The sequence below is a fragment of the Eriocheir sinensis genome, chromosome 23 (assembly GCF_024679095.1).
Source record: "Eriocheir sinensis breed Jianghai 21 chromosome 23, ASM2467909v1, whole genome shotgun sequence".
Classification (NCBI taxonomy): domain Eukaryota; kingdom Metazoa; phylum Arthropoda; class Malacostraca; order Decapoda; family Varunidae; genus Eriocheir; species Eriocheir sinensis.
The window spans coordinates 14,123,360-14,142,014 of NC_066531.1; the positions used below are offsets into that span (position 1 = coordinate 14,123,360).

The 18,655-nt window shown below is 44.4% G+C and overlaps 1 protein-coding gene across 2 annotated transcripts in view; it reads right to left on the bottom strand.

The window, feature by feature from the left end:
• Nucleotides 1-18,655, bottom strand: part of LOC127002494 (demethylmenaquinone methyltransferase-like) — a 146,953-nt gene that overhangs the window by 42,159 nt on the left and 86,139 nt on the right. The window contains exon 2 of one of the 2 annotated variants that reach the window (XM_050868503.1): nucleotides 15,509-15,638. In XM_050868503.1, coding sequence (XP_050724460.1) covers nucleotides 15,509-15,634 — 126 coding nt within the window. In that variant the 5' untranslated portion in view covers nucleotides 15,635-15,638. Of the gene's footprint in view, nucleotides 1-15,169; nucleotides 15,223-15,508; nucleotides 15,639-18,655 lie in introns of those variants that run through there. The other variant, XM_050868504.1, reaches the window with a different exon arrangement.

The window sequence follows — 18,655 nt, forward strand, 5'->3', positions numbered from 1 at the left end:
ACGTGAAAAGGAAGAGTTAAGCCGTTTGAAACGGAAATTTTGGAAAACGTCGTTTTGGGGATTGTTTTTCTTTTGCACTGAACATAACTCGGCTGAGTCCCTCTTTGTCCGCAACCTCCGCCGCTCCGGCATCAGCAGAAAACGCCGATGGACCCAACGTTTGGACCATTTTAGATAGTTTTATTAAATAACTTCAAAAAATTGTATATTAATGTCCTCATATTATGTGTCATGATTACTCGGGAGCATAGTACGCTTCAAAAACATATAAAGCCTATGTCTGTAGCTATCACCGTTTGGTCGTCTATAAAGGACATACAGACGGACGTGAGTCGACTTTATATTGCCCAATTCCACGTTTTTGGGAGCAAGGATGGCTAGGACTTGATGTAGTGCTCGCAGCTATTACAGCAGTCATCACAGCTTTGAGGGTAGTCATCACAACTATCACAGTAGTCATGCTGCTAGATTATTTGAAGTAACAGCTTGCAGATGCCCTGAATTCCAGTACTGTGCCTGTCCTCGACAGAAGAAAGTCCCCAAAATAGAACAAGAATTTGTAGAGGACCAAATAAATGAACGTAAAATGTTCATTGGAGGAGTGAACAAACGAACAACTGAAGCCATTAGGAAAAGAGAAGAAAGAAGAAATCAATATGCTGCAAGACCATCAGCCAGTTACAAGCATCAGGATGTCTTGTTCAAAGTGATACCTCGTCCTCAAATTTGACTGACTCGGAAGATGAATACACCCCTTCCAAGTACCAGCTCCATCATAGAAAACCAAAAGAAGGTGGAGCTGTGGGACAACAATGAAGAGATGAAAAGAAAAAATAGAGAACAAAACGTCTGTTCTCTTCTTTCCATGAGGTTTGTGACTGGGTTGGACTGTCTGACCGTGGTGCTGCATTACTATCTAGTGCAATCCTTGAAGATTTAGGGTTATTACAAAGGATCCTTCCAAAGTCATAGATAGGAACAAAATACGGAGATCGAGGCAATCAAACGGACAACATTTGACAAAGGATGCACATGCGAAAGTATAAGTTGCAGGCATCTACTTTGATGGAAGGAAAGAAACTCTTACTACGGAGAAGATTGGAAATAGAGACTATAGGAGAAATGTAATTGAAGAGCATATTGCTATAGCGGCTGAACCAGGTTCAGAATATCTAGGCCATTATTAACCTGCCACTGGTTCTGCAAAGAGTAATAGAAAAGAATTTCCACGGAAAACGTACTGGCGATTGGATGTGATGGACTACTGTAAATACTGGGAATAAATCTGGGGTGATTTGTCAAGTCGAGAAAAGCCTTGCCCACCCAGTTCATTGGTTCATCTGTCAGGTCCATGGCAATTAGTTGTCACTACGTCACCTTTTTGAAAAACTCGATGGTAAAACAAGTGGGCCACATGGCTTCGCAGGACCAATTGGGAAAAGCAATCTCTAATGGGACTGTTCCTGACACACTGTCAAGGAGAAATCCAGGAAATTTAAACCACTCCAGATGGCTCACAACAGCCAATAGGATTCTCCGCCTGTAAGTTGGTACACAACATCCTTCAGAACAACGTAAAACACTTTTTTTTTACAACAAAGGAGACAGCTCAATGACACAAAAATAGGAAACAATAATAAAAAAAAACGCTACTCGCTGCTCCTAAAAAAAGAATCAAAAGAGGTGGGAAAGAGTGGTCAATTTCGGGAGAAGAGGTGTCCTGAGAACCTCCTCTTGAAAGAGTTCAAGTCGTAGGCAGGAGAAAATACAGGTGAAGGAAGGCTGTTCCAAAGTTTACCAGTGTGAGGAATGAAAGAGTGAAGAGGTTGGTTAACTCTTGCATAGGGAAAGCATGAGTAGAAAGTCGTGTGCAGCGGGGCCGCGGCAGGGGGGGAGGCATGCAGTTAGCAAGTTCAGAAGAGCATTCAGCGTGAAAATATCGATAGAAGATAGAAAGAGAGGAAACATCACGACGGAATTTATGAAGTAGAAAACTATCAGTAGGAGGAGGAGAGCTGATGAGACGAAGAGCCTTAGACTCCACTCTGTCCAGAAGAGCTGTGTGAGGTGGAGCCCCACACACACACGTGAGATGCACACTCCATACGAGGGCGGACAAGGCCCCTGTATATGGATGGCAACTGTGCGGGGGAGAAGAACAGAACGCCCAACCTCGAGGAAGCTGATTTAGCGAGAGAGGAGATACGAAGTTTCCAGTTGAGATTTAGAGTTAAGGATAGACCGATAATATCTAGTTTTGAAGAAGGTGACGGCTGAGTGTTGTTGATGAATAGGGGATTGGTGTCTGAAAGATTGTGTCGAGCTGATAGGTGGAAATATTGAGTTTTTGAGGCATTGAAGGACACAAGGTTCCTTCTATCCCAATCGACAATGATAGCAAAGTCTGAGGTTAAGCGTTCTGCAGCCTCCAGTCTGGAGTCGTGTACTTCCTGTTGGGATGGCCTTCTAATGAAAGAAGTTGAATAATGCAAAGTGGAGTCATCGGCGTATGAGTGGACAGGACAGTTTGTTATGGAAAGAAGATCATTGATGAATAACAGGAAGAGAGTGAGTGATAGGACAGAGACTTGTGGAACACCACTGTTGATAGGTTTAGGGGAAGAACAGTGACCGTCTACCACAGCAGAGATAGAACGGGCGGAAAGGAAACTGGAGATAAAGGAACAGAGAGCATGATAGAATCCGAAAGAGGGTAGTTTAGAAAGCAAGACCTGTGCCAGACTCTATCGAAGGCTTTCGATATGTCTAGCACCAACCGAGAAAGTTTCACCGAAACGGCTAAGAGAGGATGACCAAGAGTCAGTTAAGAGAGCAAGAAGATCGGCAGTAGAATACCCTTGCGGAACCCATACTGGCGATCAGATAGAAGGTTGGAAGTGTAAAGGTGCTTTTGAATATTCCGGTTAAGTTGATTCAAAAGCTTTAGATAGACATGAAAGTAAAGCTATAGGGCGGTAGTTTTAGATTGGAGCGGTGTGCCTTCTTAGGCACAGGCTGTACAAGGTATACTTCCAGCAGGAAGGGAAGGTAGATGTTGATAGGCAGAGACGAAAGACTTTGACCAGGAAGGTGACAGCACGGAAGCACAGTTTTAAGGACAATGGAGGCACTCCATCAGGTCCATAAGTCTTCTGAGAGTTGAGGCTAGAGAGGGCATAAAACATCATTATGAAGAAACTTAATAACAGGCATAAAGGAGTCAGAGGGGTATGAGTAGGAGGAATATGCCCAGAATCGTCCAGGGTGGAGTTGTTACAGAATGTTTGAGCGAAGAGTTCAGCCTTAGAGATAGATGAGACAGAAGTGCTCGTGTAAGGGTTAAGGAGAGGAGGGAAAGAGGAAGAAGTGAAATTGGTGGATATATTTTTGGCTAGGTGCCAGAAGCAAGGGAAGAAATAGATAAATCAAGGTGTTGACATTTTCTGTAGATGAAAGAGGTTTTGGTAAGTTGGAGAATAGATTTGGCACGATTCCGGGCTGCAATGTAAAGTTTGTGATTAGTAGGAGTGCGAAGGCTCTGGAACCTTTTGTGAGCTGCCTGTCTATCTTTAATGGCACGAGAACAAGCATGGTTAAACCAAAACTTTTTAGCATGAGGAGTAGAGAAAGAACGTAGGATGTATGCCTCAATTCCAGAGACAATCACCTCTGTGATGCGCTGGGAACACACAGAGGGGTCTCTCTCCTGGAAGCAGTAATAATTCCAAATCGGAAAAGTACATCCTCAGGACGTCCCACCGAGCTGAGGCAAAGTGCCAGAAGCATCGCCTCTTTGGTGGGTCCAGAGGATGAACAGGAGCGACAGGACAGGATACATAAATAAGGTCGTGATCGGAGGAGCCCAACGGAGAGAACAGTTTGACAGAGTAAGCAGAAGGGTTAGAGGGGGGAAGAGGTTTAGTATGTTGGGCGTGTCTCCAAGACGGTCAGAAATACGTGTAGGGTGCTGAACCAACTGCTCTAGGTCGTTGAGGAGGGCAAAGTTGTAGACTTATTCACCAGGCTGGTCAGTGAAAGAGGATGAAAGCCAAAGCTGGTGGTGAACATTGAATCAGTGAAGGGAGAGTGGGTCAAGATGTGCTCCACTTTAGAGTTCAAGTAGTCAAAGATTTTTTCATAGATAGCAGTGTTTGGTGAGAGATAAACAGCACAGATGTAGTTAGTAATAGTATGACAATGAAGTCTTAGCCAGATGGTGGAAAATTCAGAAGAGTCAAGGTCGTAGGCACGAGAGCAAGTTATGTCGTTGCGCACGTAGACGCAACATTCAGCTTTAGTTGAAATTTAGGATAGAGATAGTAGGAGGGAACAGAGTAGATTGCTGTCAGTAGCCTCAGAGACCTGTGTTTCAGTGAGGAAGAGAAGGTGAGGTTTAGAGGAGGAGAGATGGTGCTCCACAGAATGAAAATTATCCTACATATCATGAATATGAAATATAAGTACTTAGCTACAAAATAACATATACAAGAGGTCGTTGTGGTTAATGCTGTCCATATGTTTGTCAACAAATGATGGACGATGGACTGACGGAGTGGATCATCCGTGCCGAGCGGCCGCTATTTCGCTGACGTCATTTTGAGGTCATTATTAACGTCGACGGATCCGTCAAAACGGAATAGTGGGAACCTCGCCTTACTCATTTCCCTCACCTCCTTCCTTTTCCTCCATCCCCTCCTTTCCTCCCTTAATTTTTCTCTCTCACCTTCCTTTACTTACACCCTCTCTCTCCTCCCTTACTCCTTCCCCCCTCCATCCCTCCTCTTTCCTCCTTTATTCTCTCTCTCCTCCTTTTACTCCACCCTCCTTTCTCTCCCTCTCCCTCCTTCTCTTCTCTTCCATCTTCTCTCCTCCTTACTCTTTCTCTCCCTCTCTTTCCTTTCCTCATCTCCTCCTTCCCAGTTCCCACCTCCTAATCCCTTACATTCTCTCCCTCTCCTCCCTTACTCTTTCTCAGTCACGTTGTTTTGTTTAGAGGTGACCGAGTACGCCCCCGTCCCACTTTGACCCGTTCTATTGTTATATATTTCCATTATTTATATTCCCCCTTCCTTCTGTTTCCTCCATTCCTTCTTTCCTCTTCTTTGTTCTTCTGTAATTCTCCTTTATCACACTTCTCATATTACTGTTATTATAATTATTATTATTGTTACTATTATTATTATTGTTATTATTATTATTATTGTTACCATATTATTATTATTATTATTATTATTATTATTATTATTATTATTATTATTATTAAATTATCTTTATTATCTCTCTCATATAGGAGAAGAAGAAGAAGAAAAAAACTATTAAAACAAGAACAAGAAAAAAACGACCTCTATCTGTGGAAAATGATTATAATTGGTTTCATGCACTTAATTAATATTCCTTCCTTTACTGTTTTCTATTATCATATTACGAGTCTTATCATTTCCTCCACTGTATGAATATTGCACATGTTTATTGTATTAACTGAAATCACACAGTATGCGCTAACCACTCTTGCAGGAAGGCTGTTACAGTGGCGGACGACTCAATTCGAGGAAGGAAGGAAGGAGGGAGGGAGGGAGGGGGCGGGAAAGCAATTTATTCTCTTCTTTATTCTTTGTTCAAAATCTCATAATAGAAGGGTGTCGATCCAGTGCAGATGTAGCTAACAGATGTGGCGTAGAGGACCTGGAAACAGTTTCTTTTTTCCTTTTTTAGCTATGACCTAAAGAGCCGGCAGGCTTTTTATTCATCTGGGGTCTAATGGTGGGCCTGAGCCGTTATGGCGCAGACAATTGTTTAGAGTGGCGCAATTATTATTGGCTCATGCTGTCCCCCGGAGATCTTTCTTGACTTCACTTGCATAGCATCTTCTAGAGTCCGGGTTGGTGGGTAGTCTTCAGGACAGCATGTGAGTAGTCTTAGGCCCCTCGGCGGTGACTGAAGAATCCCAGGTTGTTAGCGGCGGATTCCAACCCTCATCATCATCAAACCTGCGAATGCAGGGCCGGCACCAGCCACTCCGCCACCACCTCAGAAACATGGAAACATGGAAATGCAGGCAACATAAAGCCTATTGGCTCATTACGAGGTTGCCAGCTTTGGTGATTTAATCTGCTCGACAGCCACTTGGGCCAGGGCCTGGGAGCAGATGAAAGCACCTCGATATTGAGGAGCAGATGAAAGACCTCGATATTGAGGAGCAGATGAAAGCACCTCAATATTCAGTTTACTCCCGACGCAGCGAAGTGAAGGTCGATTCTATATTTGAAGGAGTTGATAGTATTCGCATTTACTACTTCTGAAGGAAGATTGTTCCAGTGACGGATGACTCGGTTTGAAAAGAAACTCCTTCCGATGGGAAAGACTCCGATGGTTTGGACATCTGAAGAGAGCAGGGGAGGATACAGTGCTGGGAGTTGTGGAGAGATTAGCAAGACAGGGTATCTAGTGCAGCTAGATGTGGCTAAAAGATGTGGAGTAGAGAACCTGGAAACAGTGCTCAGAAGGGAGACTCCTATAGTTCGGACATGTGAAAAGCAGGGGAGGATACAGTGCTGGGAGTTTTGAAGAGATTGAAAGTAAAAGGAAGGAGACCAGTTGGTAGACCTAGGAAAAGGTGGAGAAGGTGTATACAGGAAGACTTGGCAGTGATGGGATTGGATGAGCATCAGGCAGAAGACAGAGCAGAATAGAGGAGACCAATAAAGCGTCCAACCGCTCAGGAAGAGTGAAAACGGACGTTAAACGAAATTATGATGATGATATCTCATAATAGAAGAAGAAAATAACATAACTAAGAACATTAAGTGACCTTGGATACGTTCAGTTCACTCCCGACGCAGTAAAGTTACTGTCAGTGGAAATGGAGTTGATCGTTTCCGCACTGACTACTTCTGCGGGGAGGCTGTTCCAGTGGCGGACGACTCTGTTCGAGGAAGGAAGTATGGAGGAGGGAGGGATGGGGGCGAGAGTTTTTATTCTTTTCGTTAATCTTATTCTCTCGTTCCATCTCATCCTTCCACATGCTACCTGCCACATATACTTCACTACTCTGTTACTTAACTTTACTTTATGATCATTTCACTTTACTTTCAGATTAAATAAGTTAACTTCCTCTGCATTGCGCCACGTAAGACTACAGCAGACGCTTTTAAATTAGGAACAGCAGACGCCTTTAACATTAGGAACAGCAATCGCTTTTAAGATTAGGAACAGCAGACGCATTATACATTAGGAACAGCTGACACATTATAAATTAGGAACAGACACATTTAAAATTAGGAAGAGTAATAACTTAAATTAACTTGAGAAAAAAACAAAGATTAACATGATCATGATGGTAATTAAAAACCCGTTTATTATAATATATACATGTCTGTACATCATCAAGACCCCAGACCCAGACCAGACATTTCCTTTTTATCCCAATTGAGGAATGATAGCAAGAGTCTGAGGTTAACATTCTGCAGCCTCAGTCTTATAAACTAAAATAGATTTTTACGACAATTTCAATAATATGATTAATACTGACAAATGTGTCCTATTAGCAGACTATCATATAACAAGTTGGTTCAGCACCTACACGTATTCCCGACCGTCTTGGAGAGAGGCCCAACATTCTAGACCTCTTCCTTACCTCTAATCATTTTACTTACTCTGTCAAACTGTTCTCTCCGTTGGGCTCCTCCGATCATAACCTTATTTCTGTTTCCTGTCCTATCGTTCCTGTACATCCTCTGGACCCACCGAAGAGGCGATGCTTCTGCCATTTTGCTTCAGCTCGGTGGGACGATCTGAGGATGTACTTTTCCGATTTCCCGTGGAATGATTACTGCTTCCAGGAGAGAGACCCCTCTGTGTGTGCCCAGTGCATCTCAGAGGTGATTGTCTCTGGAATGGAGGCACACATTCCACGTTCTTTCTCTACTCCTCATGCTAAAAAGCCTTGGTTGAATCATGCTTGTTCTCGTGCTGTTAAAGATAGAGAGGCATCTCACAACGCTAACTATGACCTTTACATGTCAGCCCGGAATCGTGCCATATATATTATCCGACTTACCAAAACTTCTTTTATCAATAGAAAATGTCAACACCTTGCTTCTTCTAATTCTTCCCGTGACTTCTGGCATCTAGCCAAAAATATCTCCTTCAATTTCACTTCTTCCTCTTTCCCTTCTCTCCTTAACCCTGACGGCAGCACTGCTGTCTCATCTGTCTCTAAGGCTGAACTCTTCGTTCAAACTTTCTGTAAAACTCAACCCTGGACGATTTTGGGCATATTCCTCCTACTCATCCCCCCTCTGACTCCTTTATGCCCGTTATTAAGATTCTTCCAAATGATGTTTTCTATGCCCTCTCTGGCATCAACTCTCAGAAGGCTTATGGACCTGATGGAGTGCCTCCTATTGTCCTTAAAATCTATGCTTCCGTGCTGACACCCTGCCTGGTCAAACTCTTTCGTCTTTGCCAATCAACATCTGCCTTCCCTTCCTGCTGGAAGTATGCCTTTGTACAGCCTGTGCCTAAGAAGGGTGACCGTTCCAATCACTAAAACTACCGCCCTATAGCTTTACTTTACTGTCTATCTAAAGCTTTTGAATCAATCATTATCCGGATGATTCAAAAGCACCTTTCCACTTCTAACCTTCTATCTGATCGCCAGTATGGGTTCCACAATGGGCGTTCTACAGGCGATCTTCTTGCTCTCTTAACTAACTCTTGGTCATCCTCTCTTAGCCATATCGAAAGCCTACGATAGAGTCTCTGGCACAAGACTTTGCTTACTAAACTACCCTCTTTGGATTATATCCCTCTCTGTTCCTTTATTTTCAGTTTCCTTTCCGGCAGTTGTATCTCTGCGGTGGTAGACGGTCACTGTTCTTCCCCTAAACCTATCAACAGTGGCGTTCCACAGGGCTCTGTCCTATCACCCACTCTCTTCTTGTTATTCATCAATGATCTTCTTTCAATAACAAACTTTCCTGTCCACTCATACGCCGACGACTCCACTCTGCATTATTCAACTTCTTTCAATAGAAGGCCATCCCAACAGGAAGTACACGACTCCAGACTGGAGTCTATCATTTCCGATTGTGGTAAAAGAAACCTTGTGTCCTTCAATGCCTCAAAAACTCAATTTCTCCACCTATCAACTCGACACAATCTTCCAAACACCTATCCCCTATTCTTCAACAACACTCAGCTGTCACCTTCTTCAACACTAAATATCCTCGGTCTATTCTTAACTCAAAATCTCAACTGGAAACTTCATATCTCCACTCACGCTAATTCAGCTTCCTCGAGGTTGGGCGTTCTGTATCGTCTCCTCCAGTTCTTCTCCCCCGCACAGTTGCTATCTATATACAGGGGCCTTGTCCGCCCTCGTATGGAGTATGCATCTCACGTGTCTCATCACCTCCTCTTCCAACTTATAGTTTTCTACCTCTTAAATTCCGTCGCGATGTTGACTCTTTTTATCTTCTATCGCTATTTTCACGCTGACTGCTCTTCTAACTTGCCTCCCTCCCTCCCGCGGCCCCCTGCACACGACTTTCTACTCATGCTCATCCCATACTGTCCAAACCCCTTATGCAATATTTAACCAGCATCTTCACTCTTTCATCCCTCACGCTGGTAAACTCTGGAACAATCTTCCTTCATCGGTATTTCCTCCGGCCTACGACTTGAACTCTTTCAAGAGGAGAGTATCAGGACACCTCTCCTCCCGAAATTGACCCCTCTTTCGGCCACCTCTTTTGATTTTTTTTATCAGGAGCAGCAAGTAGCGGGCTTTTTTTTATATTATTGTTTCCTTTTTTGGCGCCATTGAGCTGTCTCCTTTTTTGTAAAAACATTATCGCGCTCACGCACGCACGCACGCACGCTCGCTCACCGTTCTTTGCGACGCGCACCAGGTCGTCGAGGCCACTGAGTGGGATATGACCTTCGCCCATACCACCCGAGGTGACCACCAGGTCGTATGTGTCTGAGAGAGAGAGAGAGAGAGAGAGAGAGAGAGAGAGAGAGAGAGAGAGAGAGAGAGAGAGAGAGATGTATAAGAAAAATACGTATATTAATCTTTAAATATGAAACAACAACAATAACAATAATTCCACTCACACAGCTCTCCTGGACAGAGTGGAGTCTAAGGGTCTTCGTCTCATCAGCTCTCCTCCTCTTACTGACAACCTTCTACCTCTTAAATTCCGCCGCTATGTTGCCTCTTTTTCTATCTTCTATCGTTATATTCATGTTGACTGCTCTTCTGAACATGCTTACTGCAGCCTCCTCCTCCCGCGGCCCTGCTGCACACGACTTTCTACTCATGCTCATCCTTATACTATCCAAAACCCTTATGCAGCAGGTAAACTCTGGGAACAACCCTTCCTCTGTCTGTATTTCCTCCTGCCTATGACTTGACTGCCTTCAAGAAGAGTGTATCAAGACACCTCCACCTGAAATTGACCTCTTGCTACTTTACTTTAATCTTTATGGAGCGGCGAGTAGCGGACTTTTTTTTTTGTGTACTCTTGCTGAACTTCAGCCGTGTCCTTGATGTAAAAACAAATCACTTCAATACCTTGGGTACGGTGGAGTGTCCATGCCGATAAACCCAGGAAGTCGTTGGTATAGATGCCAGTCTCCCTGTTGCTCATCATGCCCTCCGACGGGTCCAGCACAGCGTCTATGTGCCTGTGGAGTGGCTGTAGTAGTTTAGTTGTGTAGTAGCAGTATTAGAAGTAGAAGTTATAGCATGGTTAGTAGTAGTTGTTGGGAATCAGTAAATTTATTCCTACCCAACAAAGTTAGGTCACCTGCAAAGTGAATAAACACAATCCCGTCAGACAATCCCAAAGCAGTCAACAAGTGCTTACTAGCTATTAGGTGGTGAAGGTATCCAACAAGCACCTTCCAGACAGCTGAATAGAATACATAATCCTAATTTTGGGATCCGTGTAGTAAAAATCTATCTGTCTCAAAGCCAACTGCTGGGGGGCACTTAGCTGAGAAGGGTTTCAAAGATACTGTTGTTCTGGAAGTCTCGTTGCTGGTGTAGTATCCTCGAGTCAGGTAACAGAAGGCACACACTGCGTCCGAGTTAATGGGTACAGGTCAGGTGCCTTGGTCTTTACTTGTGAAGGCCGGTGGTGGAGTGAGAGAGAAAACCAACCACGTGGGGTCTGAAGCGATATTTTGAATTTATCTCGCCAGATGGCGTGGCTTTTCTCTCTGTTTCCATCGGTTAAATTAAATAATCCTTTATTTTAATTCGTAATTCAGCAAGAACAATACTAGTTATTATTTCATGAAAGGAAACACGGCACTCATTGTTATTCTTTCTCATGGTAAATATGGTTAGTCTTTCAGGCAGTGAATAAGTTGATTCTGTTTCCTCGGTTTGGGGAACCGATGATCGAAGTGATTTGGCACCTCTCCGAGGCTTATTTTGAGCTCAGACGATACTCATAGTTGGCTTGAACTCCACGTTTGGCCCGGATCTTTGAGAGCAGTACCCTCTCCCGGTGTTGTGATGTACATGAGAATCGTTTCCTTTCCCTAATGCTGGGAGAAAAGGCGCTCACCCCTGGTTACATGACGTCATAGGTATCTGCAGTGAGACAAGAATTCCTCCATCTCCCTTGTAATGGTCTCTTCATAGAAAGTTATTTGTATTTCTACTTATATGGCTTTTGTAATAAAACATTTTTATTATATTTTAAACTAGTGCTATATCTGAATGGGACCATTTCAAACTATCTTCCTAATAACTTTTATCACCCTTTAGATTATTTTAATTATTTGCCTTCCATTTTATTACTCCGGTGCCCTATGACCAAGATGTTGCGTGCGCCATTAAGAAAGAAACTTAAAATCAATCAATCAATCAATCCTCTAATCCTAAGCCATTCATAACACTCACGCAGTCAGTATTACAGGAATGTATGTAAATTCATACAATAGATAACGTACAGACTAACAGGTGAGACAAAACGTCATGCTTTTTGCAGGTCATCGCTAGATCTGTAAACAATGGGGTTTCCCCGGCCAAGCTTTCACAGGGCTCCATTTTGCCAGAGTCGATGGACTATAGTAATGCCGCCCTACCTCGCTCCCAGTTCCCACCCAGCGGCCCTGGCTCTGCTTCCATGCCAAGCTGCTGTAATTTCCAACACATCGTCTTCATCTCTTGGCGTTGGACTCTGTGTTGAGGCTGAGTGCACCGTAAGCAGGCAGAAGGCAGTGGACTGGAGGATATTGCGCATGGTGACCGACATCCCCTCGTCTGCAGGCCCTCAGCGGCACCCACCTCGAAGCTCCCGGTGGAGTTCTGCGGCCCACGGTACCTGGTCCCGGCGGCCACGTCCAGCACCCTGGCTCTTGGCCTCGCCGTCTGGGGGTACTCCAACGCAGCATGCCTCCTCCAGCGTGATGGCGGGGCCTAATGGCACCTGCCTTCCAGATCATCTAAGGGACGGGGAAGCGGGTGATTACAGGTGCGTACCCCAGGGGCCGCATCACTCACTCCCGGACCTCACGGAGTAGTCAAGCCGGTATAACGCAAAATCATTCCAGCGATACCCCATGATTCTGCGTAGGCACTTGGTACTGAAGGCATCTCTCTCTCTCTCTGCACCACGACCTGGTCTGAAGCTTAACTCCTGAGAAGCTACCGTAGGCTCATCCAGCAGTATAAGTCTAAACTCCCCTAACATTTCCAGATTTCAGGAGTTCTACTCACGGACCCAAGGCGGAGGGTAAAGTGGCGACTTTTTTCAGTAAGGCCTTCAGCCTAAAACAACCGCTTACAGACTCTTTGTGAGAGCTTCGACGTGGGAGTTCTTAAAACGCATGGGACAATTTCCTTATGGACAAAGTGAGCTCTTCCACAGGGACGGAGTTTGCACCTTCTCTCCCATCGGGGCAGCCAGATTCGGAAGGCTGCCCTCAACGACGCAGTACGTGTCATCTGAGCAAAAACGAGTCACAGTTACGTCCCCTCACCCCACCCGTGTAAATAGACGCCGTGCATCGCAACAAACCCGTAACCGTGATCCCGCAAGTACCAACACCACCTCTATTACTAAGCCTCTAGATAACTTAAAAATCCTTAGTTTCAATGCAAGCGTAGCCTAAGGAACAAATTTGATAGAACTGAGATGTTCTTGCTCTAACAGAAAAATTTTGACATAATTGCTATAACCGAAGCATTTATCGACATACCATAAATATTACTCTAAGTTCTGAATACAACATAGATGGGCTACAGACTCTTCTGCAATAAAAGTGATCGTGTAAACTGTAGAGGCGGTGGCGTCGTTCCTTTATGTCAGAAAAAGCTATTTGCAACCCACTAACAAAAACACTGGGGAACACGTAACGTTGAACATTTAGTGTGCGAGTAAACATTGCAAAAAGTCAATTTAAATATATCTGTCACCCATAAGACCTCTGGCAATCACTGATGACGACCTTGAAAAATGTACAGCGTCTCAAGGCAGTCACTTATCAACAACGACTCACTGATATTAGAGACTTTAACCTCCCCATGGGATCGACTGGGCAAGGACACTTGTCAGGTACAGAAGGCGAGTCAAGCATAGAATGATCTGAATTTCTAGAAGAAAATTATCTAAGCCAAATGGCTTCTGGAGCCAACTCGACAAAATAATATACTCGACCTTATTATAACGACCCCTCGGTGTTTAATACTGGCCAGTCTCTCCTCTCGCTCCCACCAACACCAGTACTATTGTAAATCTCGAGCATGCAAATGCATTGCCTAATTTTGAAAACAACAACAACCGATGGAAGTCCTTAAAGCTCTCCATTCACTTAAACAAATAAAAGTCCAGGACCCGGACAAAGTATATCCTATACTGCTTTAAAGAAACAAAAGAGCGAACATACTCTCCTCCTCCCTCACTACCAGAGTTCATTATGTCCTTTGCGACAAGGCATCGTCCTCTGGATTGGAAAAGGCTAACGTGACACCGATTTTAAGAAAAGACAAAAATACCAGGTAACCACCGACCCATTAGTCTAACTTCAATTGTAGGTAAGCTTACCTGAGAGCATAATTGAGACATATTCAGGGGAGTTAATTTCGAAAGCTACTCATTAATTGGGGATTCACAACATGGCTCTGTAACAAAAAATCCTGCCTGTCAAACCTACTGACCTTTTATAACGGTTCTTCTCAACGGCGACGTAACCAAATCAGTGGACGTAGTCTATCTTGATTTCCCAAGAAAGGTTTGATAAAGTCCCATCATAAATTACTTTATAAATTAAAGCAAATAGGCATTGACGGTCAAGTAAAAAAATGGATCGCGAATTGGTTGAGCAACAGACAACAAAGAGTTGTGATTGACGGATTTAACTCAGAATGGGCGCCGGTCACTAGTGGCGTCCCTCAGGGCTCGGTTCTTGGCCCAGTGCTCTTCATTATTTACATCAACGACGTGGATGTTGGACTCAATAATCGCATTGGTAAATTTGCAGACGACACAAAGATTGGTAACTCGGTTCTTACTGACGAAGACAGGCAAAGCCTCCAAGAGGATTTGCACAAAATTTCAGCTTGGTCTGATAAATGGGAGATGCCCTTTAACGTAGACAAGTGCCAGGTCCTTCAAGTTGGAACAAAAAATAAGAAGTTCGATTACGAAATACACGGCGTTAAACTCACAAGCGTTCAGTGCGTTAAGGACCTGGGGATTAAAATCGCGTCAAACCTCAAATTCTCACATCAATGCATCGATGCAGCAAATAAAGCGAACAGAATGTTGGGCTTCATTAAAAGAAACTTTTTATTCAAGAATAAAGATGTAATACTTCCGCTCTACAATAGTTTAGTCAGACCCCACTTGGAATATGCGGTACAGTTTTGGTCTCCCCACCATGCAAAGGACATTGCTAAACTAGAAGGTGTTCAGCGTCGAGCAACAACAAATCTTACGAAGAAAGGCTTTCCACCCTTAACATGTTCTCTTGAGAAACGTCGCCTGAGGAAAACTGATCGAATGTTGAACTTAATATTAACTAGAGAAGAAAAGCAACGTTTTGGAGCCATCTGATTAATGTAAAATCACTTGGTTTAAGGACAGACCACCTAGTCTGGACCATGGTGGTCTGATTTTCTTGTAAATATGTAAATCTCTCTCTCTCTCACCATCTCCTCGTAGTTCTCGGACCACTCGTCGTAGCCGGCCGCCATCTCCTCCGGCGTGACCCCTGACCTGTGGACGTTCTCGTTCGCTCATTGCCACGTCGCCCTGACTGCCGCCCTCAGACATTATCCTGCAGCAGGGAAGAGACGGGAGAATCACAGGCAGGGCATGACTACAGTAACAACAATTCCTTTATACATCCTTTATATATTTACGAAGGTAGGTACGGTTGGTTTTCAGCCCTGCGCCGCACTCCTCGCTGATTTGACGGCTAAGCTCCGCTCCATGACACTGGCCCATCTCTGACAGGTAGACTCTCTCTCTCTCTCTCTCTCTCTCACCATCTCCTCGTAGTTCTCGGACCACTCGTCGTAGCCGGCCGCCATCTCCTCCGGCGTGACCCCCGACCTGTGGACGTTCTCGTTCGCCCTCATTGCCACGTCGCCCCGACTGCCGCCCTCAGACATTATCCTGCAGCAGGGAAGAGACGGGAGAATCACAGGCAGGGCATGACTACATTACATTACAATTCCTTTATACATCCTTTATATATTTACGAAGGTAGGTACGGTTTTCAGCCCTGCGCCGCACTCCTCGCTGATTTGACGGCTGGCTCAAGCTCCGCCCACCTCCATGACAGGTGTGGCCCGCCTCTCTGGAATGGAATAGACTAAGCAATCACATAGTTAGTGCATCGACGATAGCTTGGTTTAAGAGTAGAGTGGATAGCTACATGGACGAGGATGGCAGGTGATAGTGAGGTGTGGGTGCAGTAAGGCTCTCCGGCTTATTGCACGGCCAGCTCTCTCTCTCTCTCTCTCTCTCTCTCTCTCTCACGCACACACACACACACACACACACACACACACACAGGCTTCACGGTCTGACAGGGCGACGGTTCGAGCCCGCTCAGGCCGGATTCTTTCCGTTGACTAGGAGTGGTTACTATCCCCCCTTGAGCAAAGGGGATGGGGTGTGTGGTGTGTGAGGTCCTGGCAGTACCCATAGATCGACGATAAAGAGCACTTGCTCATGTTGGGAGGGTACCTGATGCTGGCGATTATGAGTCCAACTGTGATCAGGTCGTGGAATTACACACATACACACACACACACACACACACACACACACACACACACACACACACTTTACACGTGGCAATTCCTGGCCGGCAATACAGCCGCGACGATCTAGCGGCTAGACCGTCTGGGTGCTCTCGGGAGAAAGTACCTTCACACGTGGGAGGAGCCGCCGGGAGCATCAAGACGTAAACTGCTAGTAAATGCAACGGGCATGAATTCATCCCAGACACCTCAAAAGGCTACTACCATATCTTAAAACCACAATGAGTTTGGTCCATTAGCCTAAAATATTGTAGAAATACTTTAATTATAAGTAAACCAGTTTTATCATAAGTAGTATTGATTGATTGATTGATTGTTTTTTGTTGCATTTAACAACAAAGGAGAAGGGAGGAACATGCCATCCCAACCCCCAGGCATTACATTGTGTGATTTTATAATACACGAAAATAACCGTTCCTTATACGTACCTCCTTCGATATGTCGCAAAGAAATAAACATTTACCGCAATGTTGCTGCCACTCTCTCAAAAGTTGTTTTGCGCAGACTCTGCCTCTAGTAGAGCTTATCTTGTGGGTACCACAAGTGTCGATGCTGCCTACTTCCTCTAGCAATGCCACCTCGGCCTCCAGGCTCCAAATCTTGTTATCTGCATCTGTCATTTCTTGTTTTATTGGCGCCGACATGTTGTTTACCCAGCCGCCAGTCGGCAACACAAGACGGACACGCTCAGCTGCAGAGAACTTGCCGCGAGAAGAGCTACCAGACCCACACCCAGACCAAAAATGCTGCCGCGCCTGTATTACCAGCCGCGAATTGCCAGGTGTAAAGCCGCCTTTAGAGGTGAGGTTCGTGATTTAAATGAGAAGAGATCGCAAGAAGAGAAGAGGGAGTTTTTTTGGAGAGTAATGGATATGAAAGTGAGAAAGTAGTTCATAGGGTCGAGAGGAAGAAGGGAATAAAACTAACAGAAAAGGAGAAAGGGTGGAAAGTGACATATACGAATATTAATGGAATAGTTTCATCGTAGATAGAATTAACGACTATTTGAGAGACAAAGAACCTGATATTGTGGGGCTGACGGAAACTAAGTTGTGACTCAATTGAGGTGGTGGGGATTGGAGAAGGTGCAAACAACATATGGAGGAGAGACAGAAAGATAAAACAGGGAGGAGGTATGATGTTAATGGTTAAAAAAGGCATTAGGGTGGAGGAGGTAATTGAGGGTGAAGGCTTGACAGAGGTGTTGAAAGTGAAAATTGTGGGTGCTGAAGGAAGAAGGAGGCATTATGTAGTAGGGTATGTGCCCCCATGAACAAGCGTATGGGGTTGCGGGAATATAAACAAATGATACAAGAGACGGTGAGTTGCAAGGATGAAATGTTGAGGGCGTGTGAGAGAATACTTATAATGGGTGATTTCAACTGCATGGAGGTGGAATGGGAGGATTGGGAGACGCAGGGAGCAGACGAGTCGTGGGGAGGAAGACTCCTGCGACTGGCAGTGGAACATGTGCTGACTCAGTGGATCAAGGAACATACCAGATTCGGGAAAGAAGGCGAGGCATCAAGACTAGACCTGGTATATATTTAGTAAGGCGCCGGAAATAATAGAAAATCTTAACGTAGATTGTCCAATAGCGAAGAGTGACCATGAGGTTGTGGACTTTGAAGTATCAGAAAATAAAACGATTGACCGAAAAGAAAATCACAAAATTGGGAGAAGCAACTACTGTGACTTTGTTAGCATGAGAACCTTTTTTGAAAATGCAAATTGGAGTGGGCTGTTCAAAGCCAAGAGTACACAGGATAAGTGGGAGGCGTTTTTAAAGCTATACAAGGAAGCCGAAAATAGATATGTCCCCAAGGTAACCAAAAAGGATGTTGGTAAAAAGGAGTGGTTTAACAAGAGATCCGAGATAATTAGAAAGAGAAAAGAGGAAGCTTGGAAAGGATGGAGGAGACGAAGAAGAATTAACTCGTGGAACGATTTCAAACAAGCAAGGAATGAATATACAAAGATTAGAAGAGAAGAAAAAAGGAAATATGAAAAAGATATAATCGACAAGTGAAAAGACCTACCCAAACTATTTTATAGACGTGTGAACGCCAATTAAAGAATAGAGAAAAAAATCGATAAACTGAAAATGGATGAAACCACATATGAGGACCCAGCAAAGATGGCAGAGGTGATGAATAACAGCTTCCATAGAATGTTCACAAAAGAAGAATTTGTACAACCCCCGGGCCAAGAAAAAGGAAAGGTTATGCAAGAGATTCAGTTAACGGTGCAGGAGGTCAAAGAAAGTTTGAACAAATTGGATGTAAGAAAGGCGACGGGGCCGGATGGAGTATCAGGGTGGATCTTGAAAGAATGTAGTGATCAACTTGCAGAGAAACTGCACTC